The 18,768-nt window shown below is 43.8% G+C and overlaps 1 protein-coding gene across 7 annotated transcripts in view; it reads left to right on the top strand.

Moving 5' to 3' along the window:
• The window catches only part of LOC144947727 (SWI/SNF-related matrix-associated actin-dependent regulator of chromatin subfamily A member 2-like), a 61,667-nt gene that overhangs the window by 24,199 nt on the left and 18,700 nt on the right, over nt 1-18,768 (top strand). For all 7 annotated transcript variants that reach the window (XM_078877054.1, XM_078877052.1, XM_078877051.1 and 4 more), the window contains 8 exons: nt 2,006-2,119; nt 4,907-5,014; nt 5,923-6,009; nt 7,331-7,377; nt 9,801-9,967; nt 13,332-13,495; nt 14,737-14,964; nt 18,115-18,192. In XM_078877054.1, coding sequence (XP_078733180.1) covers nt 2,006-2,119; nt 4,907-5,014; nt 5,923-6,009; nt 7,331-7,377; nt 9,801-9,967; nt 13,332-13,495; nt 14,737-14,964; nt 18,115-18,192 — 993 coding nt within the window. The remainder of the gene's footprint in view (nt 1-2,005; nt 2,120-4,906; nt 5,015-5,922; nt 6,010-7,330; nt 7,378-9,800; nt 9,968-13,331; nt 13,496-14,736; nt 14,965-18,114; nt 18,193-18,768) is intronic.

Below are 18,768 nucleotides of genomic sequence, written 5' to 3'. Positions count from 1 at the left end.
CTCATTAATAATTAAAAACAGGTGACGTCCTCCAAATGGACACCTTTCCCCCTCATTCATAATAATTAGCGGCTGACGTCACTCCACATGGGGGCGGAGGTGCCTCCTCCCCCCTCCTCGGCGTCAACTTACAATCCTCACGACAAAGGCAGAACCCTCACGTCACGCGATCTCCGTCACGCTATTGAGACATCAAAGTAAAAGTAATATTTAAAAATACTTTTTTTTTTCAAACACTTGAATGAAATGTACCGTACTAGTAATGGAAGAACTCCGCGACTCCAGGAAGTGGCCCCCGACGCTTGCCATAACGTAAGGGGCCGTGGTGATTTACAGCCAACGTCAGTTGAGCGTGGACAATTAGACCCAAGCCGAAACATAACGGAAAAAATAATGTTTAAAAAAATATATGTTTTATTTTTAATGATAGAATATAGTATTGTCATCAGTATGACATAAGTATACCAAGTTTGTAGTCGATACCACATTGGGAAGTGGGTAAAAATTGAGTTACAAGATTTGAGGATACAACAACAGACAGAGTGAGTTAATGAAAAGCGTGTAAAAAGGATGTCATGATGAGCAAGGGATTATAACCTTAAAATTAAATAAGTCTGTGTCACCGCGCCCTTACAAATTGCACACTCATTAATGCAATGAATATCACGTCGTCATCTGCTTTTCGCTTGCAAGTTTCAGATTTACTGCAATACACTGTCCTTGGACGGGCAAAAGGCTAGTTGATAATAATGTTTGTATTGTTGTCGGCAATATTGGAGACCTCATCATGTAATGCATTCTTTACTTCACAAATCGTCAATTAAAATCCATTCTTATGGTTGAAATATATGCATTGAATTGTACATGTAAGAATCCGTTTTTATTTTTGCAATATTACCTTTAGGCTAATTGAACAAACTGCAAATCAAACAAGATATGTACGAGAGAGACAATATGAATAATAGAGTAAACTACTAAAAAAAAAAATATTTTACCAGGTAAGGCCCACTGAGCTATATTGCTATTTTTCAGAAGCAACCTAGCCACAAATGATAGGTCAACAGAGTGTGGCTTATCACGTGAAAATGTATAGCAACCAAATCTAAACGCATGTTGATTCTAAATGTGGAGGAGAAAACCCCAGAGAACCCGGAGTAGAATCCGCGCGAGCACGGGGAGAACATGCAGTCTCCAAATATACAGGCATCATGGTCAGGATGGAATTTGCGAACCCACAACCTCCTGCATATCAGGCGACAGTCATGGTGTGACCCAGTGAAGCATTGGAAGCCTAGTATACAGATAGTCCCCGAGTTACGATGGTCCAACTTCGATATTTCGATCTTACGATAGCGATACGACAAAATTGTCAAATATTTAAAATTTCGCGCAGCAGGCAAATGCAGCAGCGGACGAGGTACGATACTGTACGTGCAATGCATGTATGATACGTAGCTTTAGCGATTTCATTTTAGGGTTACCACGATACGATACGTTCAATGCATGTTAAAAGTTTTTATAGCAGATAGGATTGTTTCCTGAAAAAACTTTCTATTAAATTGCGGTTCATATAGGTAGGCTAAGAATTTACCTTGGTTTTTTTTTACTTTACATTTTACTGTGCAATACAGTATTGTAATTAATAAATACATGCAGTATATAGTTTATACAGTACGGTACTGTAAATCGCTCTGTTTTGCTAAATTATCACCATTCTTTAAGACTCCTGGGTAGGCTAGGCCATCTTCGACTTGCCTATATTTTTGACCTACGATGGGGTCGTCGTAACGCATCTCCATTGTAAGTAGAGGACTGCCTGTATATAATAATTGTTTGGTCATCTTCCCGCTGGCAGGACTGCCAAAAAGTGTTTGGAGCCATGCGGAAAAATGCCACACCTGCCTTCCTGTCCCATCTCGATCATCTCTTGGGCTCTGCCTGTTGTCCGGGTTGATCTGCGGTCGTCCTTTGATGGTTTGCGCGTGGCGTTTTGGCTGCACAACAGGTGGACCTCAACGAGGAGGAGACGATCCTCATCATCCGCCGTCTGCACAAGGTGCTGCGCCCCTTCCTCCTGCGCCGCCTCAAGAAGGAGGTCGAGTCCCAGCTGCCCGAGAAGGTAGTGCTCACACGAGAAGGTAGTGCCCACACGAGAAGGTAGTGCTCACACGAGAAGGTAGTGCTCACACGAGAAGGTAGTGCCCACACGAGAAGGTAGTGCTCACACGAGAAGGTAGTGCCCACACGAGAAGGTAGTGCCCACACGAGAAGGTAGTGCTCACACGAGAAGGTAGTGCTCACACGAGAAGATAGTGCTCACACGAGAAGGTAGTGCCCACACGAGAAGGTAGAGCTCACACGAGAAGGTAGTGCTCACACGAGAAGGTAGTGCTCACACGAGAAGGTAGTGCTCACACGAGAAGGTAGTGCCCACACGAGAAGGTAGTGCCCACACGAGAAGGTAGTGCCCACACGAGAAGGTAGTGCTCACACGAGAAGGTAGTGCCCACACGAGAAGGTAGTGCTCACACGAGAAGGTAGTGCTCACACGAGAAGGTAGTGCTCACACGAGAAGGTAGTGCTCACACGAGAAGGTAGTGCCCACACGAGAAGGTAGTGCCCACGAGAAGGTAGTGCTCACACGAGAAGGTAGTGCTCACACGGGAAGGTAGTGCCCACACGGGAAGGAAGTGCCCACACGGGAAGGTAGTGCCCACACGAGAAGGTAGTGCCCACACGAGAAGGTAGTGCCCACACGGGAAGGTAGTGCCCACACGAGAAGGTAGTGCTCACACGAGAAGGTAGTGCCCGCACGGGAAAGTAGTGCTCGCACGAGAAGGTAGTGCTCGCACGAGAAGGTAGTGCTCGCACGAGAAGGTAGTGCTCACACGAGAAGGTAGTGCCCACACGAGAAGGTAGTGCCCACACGAGAAGGTAGTGCTCACACGAGAAGGTAGTGCTCACACGAGAAGGTAGTGCTCACACGAGAAGGTAGTGCCCACACGAAAAGCTAGTGCCCGCACGGGAAGGTAGTGCCCGCACGAGAAGGTAGTGCTCGCACGAGAAGGTAGTGCTCGCACGAGAAGGTAGTGCTCGCACGAGAAGGTAGTGCCCACACGAGAAGGTAGTGCTCACACGAGAAGGTAGTGCCCACACGAGAAGGTAGTGCCCACACGAGAAGGTAGTGCCCACACGAGAAGGCAGTGCTCACACGAGAAGGCAGTGCTCACACGAGAAGGCAGTGCTCACACGAGAAGGTAGTGCTCACACGAGAAGGTAGTGCTCACACGAGAAGGTAGTGCTCACACGAGAAGGTAGTGCCCACACGAGAAGGTAGTGCCCACACGAGAAGGTAGTGCTCACACGAGAAGGCAGTGCCCACACGAGAAGGCAGTGCTCACACGAGAAGGTAGTGCTCACACGAGAAGGTAGTGCCCACACGAGAAGGTAGTGCTCACACGAGAAGGTAGTGCCCACACGAGAAGGTAGTCCTCACACGAGAAGGTAGTCCTCACACGAGAAGGTAGTGCTCACACGAGAAGGTAGTGCTCACACGGGGGCGGGCGACGCCGAATCCAGGGTGGGTGCGCGCTACTAAAATAAACTTTTTTTTTTACCAGGAAAGGCCCACTGAGCTATATATAGCTCGTAGTAGGTTTTTGCCCTTTAAACTGGTACAAAAACTGACACCTTTATACAAGGCATCATGTTTGCAATAACCACAACACAAGCAGTCAAAATGCAAACAAAAAGAAAACAACTCTGATAATGATAATGATATGCACAGTCGTTGAAGTTGATTGGTCCACACCCGAGACAGCTTTTCTTAGAGCCTAGTCTCACATGGTGTTGGACCAGATGACTGGTAAAGGAGGTCTCATAGTATATATAGCTCTTTTTCAGAAGCGACCTGCGGAATGAGCGAGGAGAGGGGGACCTACAGCGGGGTGTTGGGTGGGAGGACTTGTACTTTGGGTATGCCAGGGAGTGCGGCTCAGTTGTCAGTCCACCACTGGGTGAGGGTCACCACCACGCCACGTGCGTTGTGGGGGGGGGGGTGATTTGACCTTGCTTTACGCTGGCCTTTGTGGGTTTGTTAAAGCGGGGGTGGAGTTAGAGTTGGTGGCTTGAAGGATGGGCTTTGCCGCTGTGCCCTCTGCTGACCAACAACATCATCTCGCAGCACCCTGTCACCCCTGTTTATAGAAATATACATGCTGGCACACACAAGGAGGATGCGGGTGCATCATTTTCAGATGAATACAATAGAAACCGAATTAAAATCAAATTCATAATTGCTTGTAGGCGTTTGCATTTATAATATGGATGAACGTTTATATCTTTTCCCTGCACACAGTATGTTAATGTTGGCGAAATACTCGCAAAAAATTTCGCTAGTGTGCGGTGCTGCCCGTTGCATATTTCTCGTTATGTTCTTTTCACTGCCGATGACAAGTATCAAAGTGTAATCAAATTCTCTCGTGTGGCTCAAAGAGAACAAATTGTATTCTCACTGATGTGATTTCTGGTTGTACCGTGTATTTTTCTGAATGACATCGGAAGTTTCGCTGCATGTGCTGGGAGCTTCTTCAGGAACTGCGAACTGTTTAGTGTGTAGTCCGACGATTCATTTTGCATGCTTGAGAGCCTCTTCAGTATCTGTGGTTACTGAGGAAGCTACCAGAACGTGGAACAAAATGTCAGACATGCTGAACAACACAGCACAACCTAAATTCGATTGAAAACTAATTTATTTAGAACTGCTCGTTGTGTTTAATTTGTTCTTCCCTCGCATCTCAGAATAGCACCGTTTGCTACGTAACGGCGCGAAAGAACATTCAGCGTCACTGTAAAAAACCTGCACCGTTCCGTTGTTCGTTTATTAAAACTGTGTGCGTTCCGGCAGGTGGAGTACGTGGTCAAGTGCGACATGTCGGCGCTGCAGAAGGTGCTGTACCGACACATGCAGGCCAAGGGCGTGCTGCTCACCGATGGCTCGGAGAAGGACAAGAAGGTGCCGCACCATCATTATATTGCACGGGCGTAGCGCACAGAAATCCCACCAACTTGCCTTCATCTCACAGTTTACTAAATCCCCACTTGTGTAAGCCACACGGTGTGTGCATGTGCGGGTTGGTGTAGCGGTCCCCAAGACGGATTGACATTTTACTTACCCCTGATGTCAGCTGTGGCAGGGAATCGAACTCAGGTCGGCAAGGTCATTGACCAGGACTAGAACCACAATGCCACCACACCGTCTGATAATAATTTACAAACCTGTTGTCAAATCACTGCCGGATAAATACCATCGATATGTTGTATCACTTATGGTGTTTGACCGTATTTTGCATGTGAATGTGTATTGATAAAGTGGAGACTTGGGGAGTGATACATCGATATTTCTCCAATTGGCACGTTGAATTGTGTGGCTGGAAGCAGTCGCTCGCATACCACTGTCCATTTTGAAGCAAGGCTTGGTGCAGACCTTTTAGAAATTGTGAAACTCCCAAACTTGCTGAACTGTGACCGTATTGTGTTCACATATGGATGAGTTTTCTTCGGTTGCTCTGGTTTTCTCCTGCATGAAGAACACTCGTGAAGGTCATTGATCTAACGTCCCCATAACGAGTCCTTTAGATTCAGTTCATGATTTCCTGGATAGAGGGCATTGTAGATGTCACACTTGCACCACTTGCTTCCCCCTTCGGACATCTACTCATGGTTGTTTAAGTCTCAACAAGGGCCGATGTTAGCACTAATAATTCTATCTAAAAAGATCTGTTAGGAAAAAAAATCATTTATCAATAAAATTATAATATTGCGAGGATGATGCCAGTTCCCAAAGCTGAGGTTTGAGCATTGCAGTAGACGCATAACGAGGTTTGTTTTTGACCAGCAACACGTGTTACCCCTAACCTACAGGGCAAGGGTGGTGCCAAGACTCTGATGAACACCATCGTACAGCTGAGGAAGATTGCAAACCATCCTTATATGTTCCAGCACATCGAGGTGAGCGCGGGCCTGCTGCAGAAGAGACTCGGGGTTGTTGCTACGTTTAGTTTTGCTTTGTGGTTTTGCACCGGCACTTGTGTGCTGGTGTATATCACCCCTTGGAATTGCCTGATTAGCGATGTTTACGTCGCTTTTAATTAAATACGCAATTAAAACATTGTTTTTTATTTGCTGTTATTACCACTGCTATTTCCATAGTTCGTCGCCATTTGCCATGCGCATTCTGGGAAATTTACCTCTGCAGTTGCCTCGACTGAAGGGCCTTCATCCAGACTTTGGCGAGGAAAAAAAATCCGCCAATCATTAATATGTTTGAGCAGGCTCTAGTGTTAATGATACTCAGCATTCAAATTAGTAGAGAGTTTGTCACCTGCTTAAGCAAATAGTGAAATAAAACATTGGTCCAGAAGGCATTGTAGGCTGATAGAACAAAATCATATAAATCGGGACGCATTGTTTGATCGAGGAGTCCGGGAGGCGCCGGAGCAAAGGATCAAAGTTCCTTGTATGCAGCCTGAACCAGGTGAACCGTGAACTGCTGCTTGAAGGTGTTTTCTTGGTGAAAGTAGACTTGTCTGTTATTTTATTACCCGTCATTAAATAAATGTTTGGCTTCCGGTTGCTGAACGGAATACATTTTAAGGCCGCACTCGTTGCACGCAAAGTGCTTGCCACAAACGAACCACAATACATCGCTGCTCTCATCAAGGAGCGTAAATTGTCACGCAAACTCTGGTCATCCTCGCAGCGGCGGGTTTTGGCTAACCATCGAGCAAAGACGGGTAACTGCATCGCACGCTTTGAGATGCGCTTTTGCGGCAGTCTGGAACGCTCTTCCGATATTAGGAAGCCACTGGAGCTATGCGCTTTTAAATATAGATTGAAAACTAATTTCTATAAAGCGAATTGTTGTGTTTATTTTGTTGTCCTTCCCCCCCATACCCTCCGATTATCACAGTTGGCTACGTACAGTGCAAAAGATGTTCAACATACAATTTTTTTACTTAATTAATTCGTAATTAATCGATTGCTTAAAACTGGCATTCAAAGTAAATGTTCTTTTTCCATTCAATGGTTAAACGGCCTTGCAAGCTGCTTAATGAAAGCCAGGATGTTGATGTGGCGCCCTGCTGCGATTGATTCAAAATGTGCCACTGGTTCGCGGTAACTTGCAAGTTGTGCTCAGAGAGCACGTGCCACCATTGGATTTTAAACTCTTCCAGGAGCAAGCGTCGCAAATAGCGCATTGTCAGCCGAGTTGTCTTGATTCGTGTATTGAGAGGCAAATGAGTGACCGTGCTTTGGTGTGGGGCTGCAGGAGTCGTTTGCGGAACATCTTGGCTTCCCCAACAGCATCGTGCAAGGGTGAGAGTGATATTAACATTATCACGAGCGTCATACAGTTGCAATTTTAAATGTATCTATTTCAAGGTTATTGTAAAGGTGCAAAGCATCAGAACTTTTTGTTGTGGAAACATTAAGATTCAATCGCAATTGCACAACTTGGGAACATTGGATGGTCCTGCTTGTGGATGCTTCCCAAAAGCGCCCTGCTGCACGGTTCAATGTGTTTCGCATTCTGGAATGTCTGTCGGTGACTTACATTCAAGACAGAAACAGGAGGACTTCTTCACAATTCTAGCGCATCGCCTGATGATGCCGGTTGTAATCGCCAGCGAAACGTCGTGCTCGAATTGTAAATGTTGTGGGTTTACTCTCCAACACCACCGGTGGTGCTGAAGTAGTGACTCATTGGCACATTGTGTTTACCTCACAAACCTTACTACTTTGCTGTGTTGGGTGGTGGTAGGTTTAATGACACACAATAATAGGGTTTTTCCCCTTTTTTCTGGCAACAAAACTGAAACCTTTTTACAAGGATTCATGTCTGCATTAACCACAATGCTTGCAGTCAAAATGCAAAAAAAAAACACACTGATAATATATGCATTGTCCTTGAAGCTGATTGGTCCACACCAGAGACAGCTTTCTTTTGAGCCTCGTCTCCATTGGTGCTCGACCAGATGACGCCAAAAGGTGTATTTATATTTACAGGATCTAACCCAAAAAAACCTTTATTATAGAATTCATCTTAAGTGAACCAAAATGCTCGTGGATGAATGTATTAAATTTCGATGTAAAGCTTTCGTGACTGCAGGGATTCATCTTCTTGGTTCTTTCGGTAAAGTAACGTAGAAGGGAAATATTAAAATAATAAAAAATAAAACATTAAACAAAAATTCTCACGACGTTTCGGCCACAACACAAGCAGCCGTCCTCAGGTGAAGAAACATTGGGACGCTGTCTTTCCGACAGCTCTGTTTCTTCACCTGAGGACGGCTGCTTGTGTTGTGGCCGAAACGTCGTGAGAATTAAAATTTTATTATGTTTTATTTTTATTATTTCCCTTCTACGTGACTTTACCGAAAGAACCAAAGAGTATAAATGTATTGTCTCTAGCACACACATTTATAAGTTGTGCGAAGGCACCTTACCGCTGTCATTATTTTTTTGCTGTTGCGTAGCAGTTCGGCTTCCTCAGATTTCAATTGGTTGCACCTGGTCAAGGGGCATTTTGAAGTGACCATCTGTTCTATGTTGATGCTACTTCTGTGCTTACAAGGGCAGATGGGAAACTGACGTAATTGTCTCCAACCTAGCCGTCAGATTTGACTATTTACGGGAGGGAGTATTTTTTTAAATCCTTTATATTAAGTTCGCTTGCTTGCTTGCGCGCTTACGACCGTGCAAATTTTCGGTCGTTTTTTAACCCACTTCCCGTGATCCAATCGAGCTGACATTTTGCACACAGACTCGTTGTGCGTGACAATTAATTTTCGTGAAATTTTTTTCCAAATTTTTACACTTTTTAGGAAATTTTTTTTTATATTTAATTACCAATTGATTAATGGTGGCAGGCAATCATCTGACCCATAGGTGGCAGCCATCCCAAGCCAGAGGACGAGAGGACTCTAGCCGCCACGCATATAAAGGATTTATAGTGAAAAACTTAGTTTTTACGGGTAAATTTTTTAACCAACGGTGATCGAATTGAGAGTTTTTATGACGTGGCTCTACATTTTATTTGACAACATACGCAAACAATTGCAAATGATGAGGTCGCAATATATTTGTGGAATTCCTTACACATGTTTACAGTGTTCCTACTTGTACATTTTTTTGTTTTTGTTGAGAAAAATTGGAAGTTAAACTTAAAAAGGGAATTCCTTGTCTGGAGTTGACTCAACCCATCATAATGCCGAGGTTGACAAAATGAGCATCACTTAATGGGAAGCGACCAGCAGTGATCCTGGCGCCTACCATATGAATTCCACCATGAGCTCAAGCTCGGCAGAGATGACTACTGCCTATGGCAGTGGCCCGTTTGAGTTGGGTACACACTTTGATTTTGTTTGTGTGCTAGTTTGTTGCCCTTCCATTGCACCTATCAGCACGGTTTATGTACGTATGGTGAGAAATAAGTTCCACGTAAAGTCACGTAGAAGTGAGATAATAAGTAATACAAATAAAACATAATAAAACGTTGTCTTTCCGACAGACCTGTTCTTCACCTGAGGACGGCTGCTTGCGTTGTGGCCAAAACGTCGTGAGAATTGTATGATTTTATTATGTTTTATTATTTTATTATCTCCCTTCTACGTGACTTTACCGAAAGAACCAAGAAGATGAATCCCTGCAGTCACGAAAGCTTTAAATAAAAATTTTAAGTTCAACGTACTTGCGTGCATTGACTTCGACTAACCAATGTCTTCATGAACTGCTATCAGGGCTGACCTATTCCGCGCATCTGGGAAGTTCGAGCTACTGGACCGCATCCTGCCCAAGCTGAGAGTCAGCAACCACCGAGTGCTGCTCTTCTGTCAGATGACCTCCCTCATGACCATCATGGAGGACTACTTTGCCTTCCGTAGCTTTCGTTACCTGCGCCTTGACGGTGAGCCATCTTCTACCTCGCGGCAGATTTGCTTGGAGTGAATGCACGCGTGATTTTAATTTATAACTGAGGAGGTGCCATCGTAGTGGTGCCAATCTGTGCCCCACACCCTCCCACATGGCCTTGTGGAAGCCTTGGAACCGAGAAAGTTATTTTAGTTTTTCGTTTGGTTCCTTTACGAGCGGAATCTGAAGAAAAACTGACAACGTACACGTACTTCATCGGAACGGGAAAGTGTAAAGGACTACGGGCTGAAATAGCTGCCGTGGTAATACAGGACAATGTCCATAGTGCGACAAAGTGCAACTGCATCTCAACACACTGTGCATCAGTATTGTGGCTTGTCCCTCCGTCTTTCCACGTTCCTGCTTGTGGTTGGGGCTGTGTTGGGTGGGCTCACGTGGATGTTGCATCCCACTACCCCCCCCCCACCATCACCTCGTGTGCCCCCCTCTATCTTACATGACTACTGTGACTCATGGAACACAATACTCCAACCATTATTCATCTGGTTGCACAATTATGTTCTCATTGTTATCCAGTTGAATCCATATGTAGTGGGTATGCAGCGCACCCATACATATGAGCTAAACAAATGTTGCATGTAAGAATAATAATAGTTTTGGAAATATTAACGCTTTTCGTATCACACTGCTCTCAATTAGGGACCAGCTGCCAAAGCCACTTGTCTATATAACTAAACCAAGCGGTCATTCAGCAACTGTAAGTCACAGTTGCTTCATCAGCGCATGTTTCAACGTTGAGCGGCGAGGGCATGTTGTGTCGTATATGCAACAGATGGGGACTTGATTTACCCACTCAGAAAAGTGACAGCAGCCCGAATGAGGGCAGTGTGAAGGCAGGTTGTGCAATAATATTGAACTAAACTTGTCCTTGACCGCTTCACTCGTCACCACCAAGGGAAGGTTATCGCTAGGGCCAAGGTCGGCTAGTTGTTAGTCAAAGATATTTGATTTTCTGTGTGGTAAGAAGCACATTTTTTATGTAATAATCGAATCAACAAAGTCAAATGCTCATGATTCATGCATCTAATGGTGCATTCAAGAACCACCGTCAAAATGTATACAAATTATATTTAAATGTTATTCGGCTTATTGAATTAATGACTGAGGAAATGAATATGAGATGGTACAGTGAAAACAAAATCTATAAAATGTCCATTAAAAATGATGACCCTGGAATTGTGACAGATTAAATCGTTACATTCTCTCATTATTTTACTATCATTAAGTGAATATGTTAAACCAAAGATTTTGATGGCATTTTTTTTTAGTCTCTTAAAAGGGTTATACTTATATGTAAAGCTTCACGCTTGATAGGTTTATTGTCCACATGCATGAAATGTATAGCAATATAATTAATTTGTTATCGTGCATTACTTTGAGTTTAATTCAATCACGGATCAAATCTATATTCATTGTTGAGTTATATTCCCAGATGGTTGTTGCTCATTTACATATTTTTTATATTAAGCTTTTTGTATGACCTGGTTTGGAGTTGTGGTCATGTCATTATATAGTATTATACATTTGCACTGCAATGAGAATTAACAAAAAATATTAAAAGTGTACTATATATACTGAGAGAAAATTCCTTGACCTTACCAGTGTGTATTTGTTCAGTAGCCTTTACACACAGCTAGCAGCAGATTATGAAAGGCAATTCAGCTGGGTGCTTTGGCAGGAGGGCTGGCACATGTGCATATGAGGAGAGGAGAGAGAGGGCGTATGTCCCCCTTTGAGCAAAGCAAAGTCCAAATGACGGGCCATGTGCTGCACAGGGAACCGCGTGCATCTGACTTGTGCTTTCGCGACTGCTAAAGAACAACAGCTCGTTGATGGTTAACTAAACAAGACCAGTAAGTCTAGATTTGAAGCTTTCGTGACTGCAAGGATTCATATTCTTAGGTTTTTTCGGTAAAGTCACGTAGGTAAAACATTAAAATTAATAATAATAATATAAAGACCAGTAAGCCCTGGAGAATTTTATTTTGGCATATATCGAGCTGTTTTTGACAATTGCTGTTTTCCGTGTGGACAATGTGAGCTCTTTCGATTTAAAGCTTTCGTGACTGCAGGGATTCATCTTCTTGGTTCTTTTGGTAAAGTCACGTACCGAAAGAACCAAGAAGATGAAAGTGAGCTCTTTAAGCTATTTAGTAGATGTACCTTGGTAAGAGAATCTACACCTTGGAGAAATGTGCTTTAATTGGCTCGGGAAGCCAGCCACCATAGAAGCAACTCATTAGTGATCTTGACTTCAACTTGTGTCAGCCTCTGAATGCAATAACTGAATTTGGCAGGGGAGAAAATACATTTGGTTTTATGTCTGCGACGATAGGCGATGTCTAAGTTGGAAAAGAGGCTTGTTTATACTAGTTAGCTCTTCCTTGGTTATAAACCTCATCCAACTTTCGTTCGGACTGACATAATCATTGTAAGATGTCATCGTATGGTTACTTTAAAAGTATTTGTTCACTTCATAAAGCATTGGTTGTAACCGATGCTTACTTACAATGAGCATGGTACAGTTTTATTAATTTAATATTCTGCACGGCTCTACATTGCATACTATCTGATATGACACGGATCAGTAACATGGACATTTATGTTGAAATTTGAAAGAAACATTTTTTTTGCACCAAAAAAGTGTGGAAAGATGCTCGCTTGGAGTTGGATTGAGAGACAGAGAGTGGAACACGGATTAAAGGACGCGTGCTGGTTAAATACAGTACATCGTAGCTGTTGAGAAAAGGAAGTGTGCCTGGGAAGGACACTTCATGAAGGTTTAATAACCGATGGGGGACAGTAATGATACACCTGCAGCCAAGGGATGGAATGCATCCGAGTGGATGTTCACCATGGAGATGGAGCAATACATCAGCTCCTGTCCAGTTTCTAGGGATGATTGCATCATGGCACCGTGAGAGATTGTGGTGGCTTGGGTGGTGGTCCTTTAACTCTGAAACTAAAGAACTATTAAACTATTTTTATTTTACCAGGTAAGGCCCACTGAGCTATGTTGCTCTTTTTCACAAGCGACCTGGCTACAAATGATAGCTTATGTGGAATTGCAGCCAAATACTCTTAAACATACGTTGATTCTAAATGTGGAGGGAATAACCAGAGGACCCGGAGAAAAACCCACATGACCACTGGGAGAGAGAGAGAGGCACGCAAACTCCAAATATGCATCGGGGTCGGGATTGAACCCACGACCTCCTGCATACCAAACGAGGTAGTTAACATTCTGTCACTTTGGCGTCCCTTCATCCAGCAGTGGATGAGTGGATCACGGATGGATGCTTGATGCTGATGCCGCTTGTCCACGCATTCCTGTGAAGGCACCACGAAGTCGGAAGATCGCAGCAACTTGCTGAAAACGTTCAACGAGCCCAACTCTCCCTACTTCATCTTCCTGTTGAGTACGCGTGCCGGAGGGCTGGGTCTCAACTTGCAGGCCGCAGACACTGTCATCATATTCGACTCCGACTGGAACCCCCATCAGGTGAGCGTCTGCCGAAGGAGCATTTCCGAGTCGTGTGGAGTAGGAGAGACCGGTTAGCTGGTTGGGATTTTCACCAGAGGTGTGATGACCCTGATAAAAAATATATATGTATACGGATAATATAAAACATAGCTATGAAATTGCATTTACTGTTTTACGTGCGTAGGATGGGCGTTAAAGGTGTATAATGTAATCTCTTTATTTTACAACTTGCTTGCAGTCACATGGACTTTGGGGGGACTTATCTGTGAATAGTTAGGAGCAGCTGGTAATTCAACGAGCATGTATGGTGTGTAAAAGGTGTGAATGAGCATGGCTAATCTGCAACCCATACAACATACTTAACAATATTATTCTTGATAATTGTTTTTTTACCCTTCTATCTGGCAACAAAACTGACACCTTTTTACAAGGAGTCATGTTTGCATAGACCGCAATACCTGCAGTCATAATACAAACAAAAGACATAACTCTGATAATATGCACTGTCCTTGAAGTTGATTGGTCCACACCCGAGACAGCTTTCCTTAGAGCCTAGTCTCACATGGGTTGGACCAGATAGAAGGGTAAAAAAACAATTGTCATATTTTTACTGGCAAATGAGGTTCCCATAGAATATTATTCTTAGCCACTAAAACCGATAATAAAATCATCTTGGCACTACGATGTCATCTGAGCTGTCATCACATGACTGTATTATTAATCTGGCTGAAGGGGCATCTTAAAAGCTTTGTTTTATTTTACGTACCCGTTAATACAACTGTACGGAGCACATATTCGGATAAAGTTGGAACACAAAAGCTCCTATCTCACTGTTCGCACCTGATATATTTCAAACTCAACATGTACGTCAGTGAGCACTTTGCCCACGAAGGAAACAATATGGGCAACATTTTGGTCAATTGGCCCCTCTTCAGAACAGAGAGAACTCTACAGTAAGAGAAAACCATCTGCTGTGAAGAAGGGGCCATTGCCCACTGATATTTATTCCTTTTAGGGGACGGTTGTTGGCACACGTGTATTTATTATTTGTGCTCGTGCACCATTGCCAATGCAGTTTCACAAATAAATATATTTGCTATAATTCAAAGTGAAGGAGTCGGATCGATTGACGATCCCCATCTCTCGCCGATTCGCTCCCCCCACGGATTATTGAGCGTTAACCGAATCCGGAAGCAAGGGTCGCTCCCTTTGCAACCTCCCCCAACGCCTGACCTTCATGCCCGCTCACGTTCCTCCAGGATCTGCAAGCGCAGGACCGCGCCCACCGCATCGGGCAGCAGAACGAGGTGCGCGTGCTACGCCTCTGCACCGTCAACAGCGTGGAGGAGAAGATCCTGGCGGCCGCCAAGTACAAGCTCAACGTGGACCAGAAGGTCATTCAGGCCGGCATGTTCGACCAGAAGTCGTCCGGCCACGAGCGGAGGGCCTTCTTGCAGGCGGTGCTGGAACACGAGGAGCAGAATGAGGTGCGAGGGAGGTTGGGGTGGGCGGTGGGTGGCCCCTGGGGCTTTACTGCCTTTTAACCCTGTGTGTGTGTTTTTCTCAAGTCCGTTTGTAAAATTGTTGACTCTTTCACTTTGGTTTAATTGCAGTGGTTCCTAACCTTTCTGGACCCTTGTTGGACCATTGTTATTCCTTCGAAAAAAAAGAATCTGTCAAATATTAGTTAAAAAGCCATGCAAACAATTAACTTCCTTTTTATTGATTTATATTTTTTGTACAATTTGTCATGTCGTTGTCATATCTACAACATTTCCGTGGAGAAAAAAATTGTGCCAACTGCAACAGTTCCAAAGGACAACTTACCATGGCGTTGAGAATCACCAGTGGCCGATGGACCACAGTGTGGGGTACCAATGGTTTTGTGCATCATTATCATGAGCAGCATCAGCCTGGATCTGTCCAACGTTACATCAATAATAATTTCAACTTGTAACGTGCACAATATTCGCTGACTGTCGGAGAAAAGGAACCACTCGAAGGCAAGTGGAAAGGGTGACTAGGTGGTGAGCTTGTGCCAAATTATTTTCCCAAGCTCTGCAGTTCTCTCTATGAAGGTGTTATTAGCCAATTGATGAGGGATGTGTGGGGGAAGGTGCAACATTTTCATCTCAGACAGATAGAACAGGTGGAGTCCACATTTTACTTCACCGCCTTCTGACGAGCCAGGGTTTGGCACCTCCTCAACGCCCCCACAGGATTGGAGTTTCACAAAATTTGTGCTGTGCACCACCAACCCTCGTTGCCTTCACAGTGCTGGATGACAGGCATGCGCCACCACCGCCCGGCCAAAAAACCTGAAGGCTTGCCATAGCCGCCATCACCTCAACCAGTATATATACAAGGACTGTTTTCTTGGAACTTCTCTTACTTGATGCAGCAGTCGTGCTGTGACGGTTCCACCTGAAGACGGAAGCTTGTGTTGCCTCCGAAACGTCGTGATTTTTATTTTATTTTTTATTTTACTTTTATTAATTTGAATTTTTTACCTACGTGACTTTACCGAAAAAACCTAAGAATATGAATCCTTGCAGTCACGAAAGCTTCAAATCTAGAATCACCATGCTTCACTGCCCTGCAATGCAATAATCCACTAGCTCCGACACTCGGTAGATGTCCTCGAAGACACGTTTCATCACTTCGTTGCTACGCTGTCATCAATCCTTTCTATGTATCCTGTCCTCACCCACCCTTCTTAACACTTTTAATTAATGTACGTCACCGGCGTGTGTTCTCGAATCCATTGGTTTATCTTCTTGGTTCTTTCGGTAAAGTCACGTGGAAGGGAAATAATAAATAATAAAAATCAAACATAATAAAATACAATTCTCACGACGTTTCGGCCACAACGCAAGCAGCCGTCCTCAGGTGAAGAACAGGTCTGTCGGAAAGACAGCATCTGAATGAACACCACCAAGCTTGGCAGCATATATTTAAGCTGGGTTAGAGGAGGAAGGGTGCCTTGACAAAGGAATTTGCATATCAACAGAGGTTTATATTTCTCTAAATGTGATTCCAAACGTCCATCTCTCCATGTTTCTTTGGAAACTTTTCATTTGGTAATTTTGTTGTTAAAATGGCTTTCTGGGCTGGTTTACTACCGCCAAATGTTAAAATACTTGATGGCATTGAGCTTATAGGAACGTGAGGCACTATACACAAAGTGATACGAAGTCCCAAAGCATCGTGATAAACCTCAATCAGTAGGTTTCGGGTTGGGGTCGCTGAGACGGCAAGTGCTTTTGGTAGGATGGACAATTTGTGGTTTTGGTTGTTGTTGGGAGGGGTAGCGCTAATGACTCTGGCTAATTGGGACACATTAGGGTTGGTGCTTGTGGTTACATTTTCTGGTTGGTTAGGAGTTGGCTAGTATTTTGTTGCGTGTTTTGCCCACCAACGGTTTGCTACCCCCCTCTTACCAGTTGCAATGTATTGTATGTAATTATCCATAAAAGTTTTTTTTGGGTTAGATCGCGTAAATATAAATGTGTCGTTAAACCCGCCACCACCCGACACGGGCAATTAGTAAGGTTTGTAAACAAAACGTACCAATACTAATTCAGCACACTGGTGTGTTGGAGAGTAAACCCACAACATATGGAATTTTCAATGTTTGGCCACTGTTTCGTTTGTGGTGTTGACAGTGCCACTTGAGTGATTGATGTAGTCGGTGAGGTCTCTCTGCTCCAATGGAAGCTTTATTTTATTACATTTTTCTTGCCTCCCGGGGGTCATACACCCGCGAGGCTAAATCAGGAATGTAAATAGTGTTAGTGTGTGTCAGACAAGTTCAAGTATTTTAGTCTTTTGTAGCAGGATTTGTGTCGAATTTTGTCGATGAATAATACATCGAGAAATTATCTCGTTAAGGTAACATTTTATTTAGACGAGAGTGCTGTTTTTCCTGCTCGAGGATAAAACAGCACACCCTGCATAATTTTAACTGTTGATGTGAACGGAAAACACATTCTGGTCTCTCTGAAAAGCTAATCCGATTAATCAAAGCAACAACATCCCCCTGTATGAAGCAGAGAGAACAGCCCACTGAATATAAAACTAAAATCTGGTGGCGGGCTGCATAGAGGGCATTTAATTCTTAAATGGAGTAAATAATTTAAGTGCAGTGCGGGATATGAACGAGAATAAACATTAATCGTATTTTAAAGGTCTCCGCATTTCCGGGATTTTCTCGGCGAAAGGCGGTAGTCGGCACAGCAGGAGTGATAATTCGGTGGGGAGGCTTTTTGTTGCGTTGATCTCGCTTCACAAAGACTACAGGCGCCGCAGTCTCCCTCTGGCCGCGACGCTTAGTGAACCAGGAGGACCAAAAAAAAACTGCATCGACCGTGGCCTCCCCGGGTAGGATGTGCTTGTCAAGAGAGAGATTTTATAAAAAAAATGTTTGGCTTGAATTGACCTTGAAGAGAATCTGGAAAATGATTTTCAGCCCAGAGATTACTCTCACTCTCTGTAAGCTGTAATGAGCTTCTGCTGCTGCTGCTGCTGCTTTAAGCTGCTGTTATTGCATTTTGTAAGGATGGCAGTGGATGTTTTAATAATAATAATAATGGTGGTGGTGGTGGTGTTGGTGCTGAATGTGATGATGGCGGATGCAGGAGGAGGATGAGGTTCCGGACGATGAGACGGTCAATCAGATGATCGCCCGGAGTGAGGAGGAGTTCGAGATGTTCATGGTGAGTTTTATCAATGCTCACATTTGCGTCTCATTGCATCCACTTGTTTTTAATCGCGTTCCATTTCAACGTGTAAAAAAAATACAATGGGTAATCTTATACTTTCCTGGTCAATGTGTATGTTTGTTTACATTTAATAATTTCGAATTGGCTTCGTAACATAAGGATCGATGCCTGAACGTGTGTTATCCCATGGACCCCACAACAACAAGATGCTAACCTAGATTTGAAGCTTTCGTGACTGCAAGGATTCATACTCTTAGTTCTTTCGGTAAAGTCACGTAGGTAAAAAATGAAATAAAAATTTATACAAAATAAAAACAATACAATTTTAATTTCATTTTTTACCTACGTGACTTTACCGAAAGAACTAAGAGTATAAGATGCTAACCATCTGACAGCTCCAAATAAAAAAGAACAATTATAAATTGATGAACTGTAATGCTATTTGCGTTAGATCATTTAACTCTCCACTGTGCGACAGCTGTACTTGGATGTTTTGTTCTCAAACTGTCATTGGGGTTCAACCCTCTTGAGTACCATGTGTCGCACACAATACTGACATTGTGGTCGTAC

Source organism: Lampetra fluviatilis, chromosome 46 (genome assembly GCF_964198595.1).
Source record: "Lampetra fluviatilis chromosome 46, kcLamFluv1.1, whole genome shotgun sequence".
NCBI classification, from domain to species: domain Eukaryota; kingdom Metazoa; phylum Chordata; class Hyperoartia; order Petromyzontiformes; family Petromyzontidae; genus Lampetra; species Lampetra fluviatilis.
This window is presented reverse-complemented; position numbering and strand designations above follow the sequence as displayed.